This window comes from Naegleria gruberi, assembly GCF_000004985.1.
Source record: "Naegleria gruberi genomic scaffold NAEGRscaffold_712, whole genome shotgun sequence".
Taxonomy (NCBI): Eukaryota; Heterolobosea; class Eutetramitea; order Acrasida; family Naegleriidae; genus Naegleria; species Naegleria gruberi.
The window spans coordinates 1-2,045 of NW_003162878.1; the positions used below are offsets into that span (position 1 = coordinate 1).

General features: G+C 31.1%; 1 protein-coding gene across 1 annotated transcript; it reads right to left on the bottom strand.

Moving 5' to 3' along the window:
• Positions 1 to 267: 267 nt before the first annotated feature.
• NAEGRDRAFT_76962 (uncharacterized protein) lies at positions 268 to 1,649 on the bottom strand (the record flags this gene model as incomplete). The annotated part of the gene is made up of 1 exon (XM_002668081.1): positions 268 to 1,649. A coding segment is annotated over one exon (1,382 nt), but the record flags the coding sequence as incomplete, so codon positions are not given.
• Between the last annotated feature and the right edge of the window lie 396 nt (positions 1,650 to 2,045).

A 2,045-nucleotide genomic window follows, 5' to 3' on the forward strand; every position in this document is an offset into this window, starting at 1 on the left:
TGAACTAAATGATTTAAGTAATGAAAGAGCCTCAAAATCAACATCGTTAGCTTTGGAGCCAATTTAAGGTTTTTAACACTATTAATTCCTTCATCATTTCCATAACACAAAGTCCAAACGGAATCAAATGCAATTTTTGATTGCTTGGATTTGAAATAGAACTGGCACTCAGAAGATTGACTATTAGTTTTGTGAATAAGTTGTGTTAATAAATATCCTGTTAGAGATTCGAAACTGGTTGTGAGAGGAATATAAAATTGGTTGTACATGTCTTTGATACCTCTATAACAAGAACCATACTTTTTCTCCCATTCACTGCAAGAAATCTTCAACATTGTATATAACTGTTTAATGCTGGGCTTGAAAAAAAGATAGAAGTTAGCAAATGTATTTGTATCTCCAATCCACTGAGCAACATAAATGTAATTGAATTCAAATTGAGGTGAAACAGACTGTAACTTGTTTTTCACTTCGTTATACTTTTCAAAATCACCATCTCTATGACCTGGGTGAATGATTGTACAGTAATACTGAAGAGGTAAATTGCTTCCACTATTTAAGTTGTTACTAATGGATCTTCCATCATCAAGACTAGTATCATATATCAAATTATTAGAAACTATAGATTCATTATTAAATGGATCATTGTAAAATAGATCTTGCAATAAACTCTTATCACTAAATAAACTACTGTTTTTGAAATGATAGTTATATTTTTTCATACATTCCAACACCATGCGTGCATATTCAGAACTCATAAGCTTTGCATTAATATAATATTGATTTTCTATTTGTAAAACCTTGCTTCTTTCATCTGCACCATCATACAATCGGTGAATCAATCCTCTTTCTTTTACAGTTTCACCAAATGATTCTAAAGTGATTTTAAATAAACTCTGAGAGGGTGGATCTGTTATCAAGTAGACAATTTGTCTCAATATGTAGAATTCTTTTTTGGTATTTGAAATATCTTCATCATCATCATTCATGAATTTTGTAGCATACCGTAAGAGATGTTGTTTACCATACTTATTTAAAATAGTATCATCCTCATTTACAATTCTCCACACTGCCAGAACTCTGTGGAAAAAACTCCAATCACTGGAAAGAATAATACCTTTGGCATACTGTTTTAAATTTTCAGGAATATTTGTTAAAAACAAATCACAATCTTCGCTCTGTAATAGATAGCTTTCAAGTTTCTTAATTGAAGAAGGTTGTCTATTGTCATGCTTTCTCTTTGGTGTTTCAGTTATAGGACTATCATCTCCATTAGTACCTGTTGGTGATAAATCATTGTTGATGATAAAAGAATCATCGATGGTAGTTGCTTTTTGTTTGTCTTTAATGGATTTCCATAAACAGTAGAGAACAAATCTTTCAGCAGCTCTTTCATCCTTTAAATGCCCACAATTAAAGAAAAAAAACCATGTTATAATTGTTTTCTGTTTCTTAATTCCAATAAAACCATCCTCCTTTTCTAATGGTGGAGCACAATAAGATATGGCTGTTAAAAAGTTATGTAAATAATCTAATCTGGTAATATTTTGCTGAGTAGCCACACCTAAAAGTTTAGTATTAGCCAACCTATTGACTTCATTGAATAGAAATTTATCCATCCTAAAGAGATATTTCTTCAGTATACACATGGTACTGTAAATCTTTTCTTCTCCTAAAATAGTAAATTCATTTAAAAGTTCCAACCCAGCATTAAACTTAAAATTTTCACTGAAAAAGTAGTGAAATAATAACTTATGAAGGGTATTTTTAGAGTTTTTCATGGGTGCCTCTTTCATACTATATAGAAAAGATTTAAGTTTGCTCGAAAATGGTAAATTTTTAAAGGTTTTTTTAACTGCTTCACCAAATTCACAACATTCAACAATTACTTCATCTGTTACCTGTGGAATTTTGTCGGCCACCACAAGATAAGAATTGAATCCTCCCACCACAACATGTTGTGTTGTGGGAATGAGTGTTTTGATATCTCCAACTTCAAGCTTTCCTTCTTTGGGTGTAACGACTGCAGTAATATGTTTTTGAGA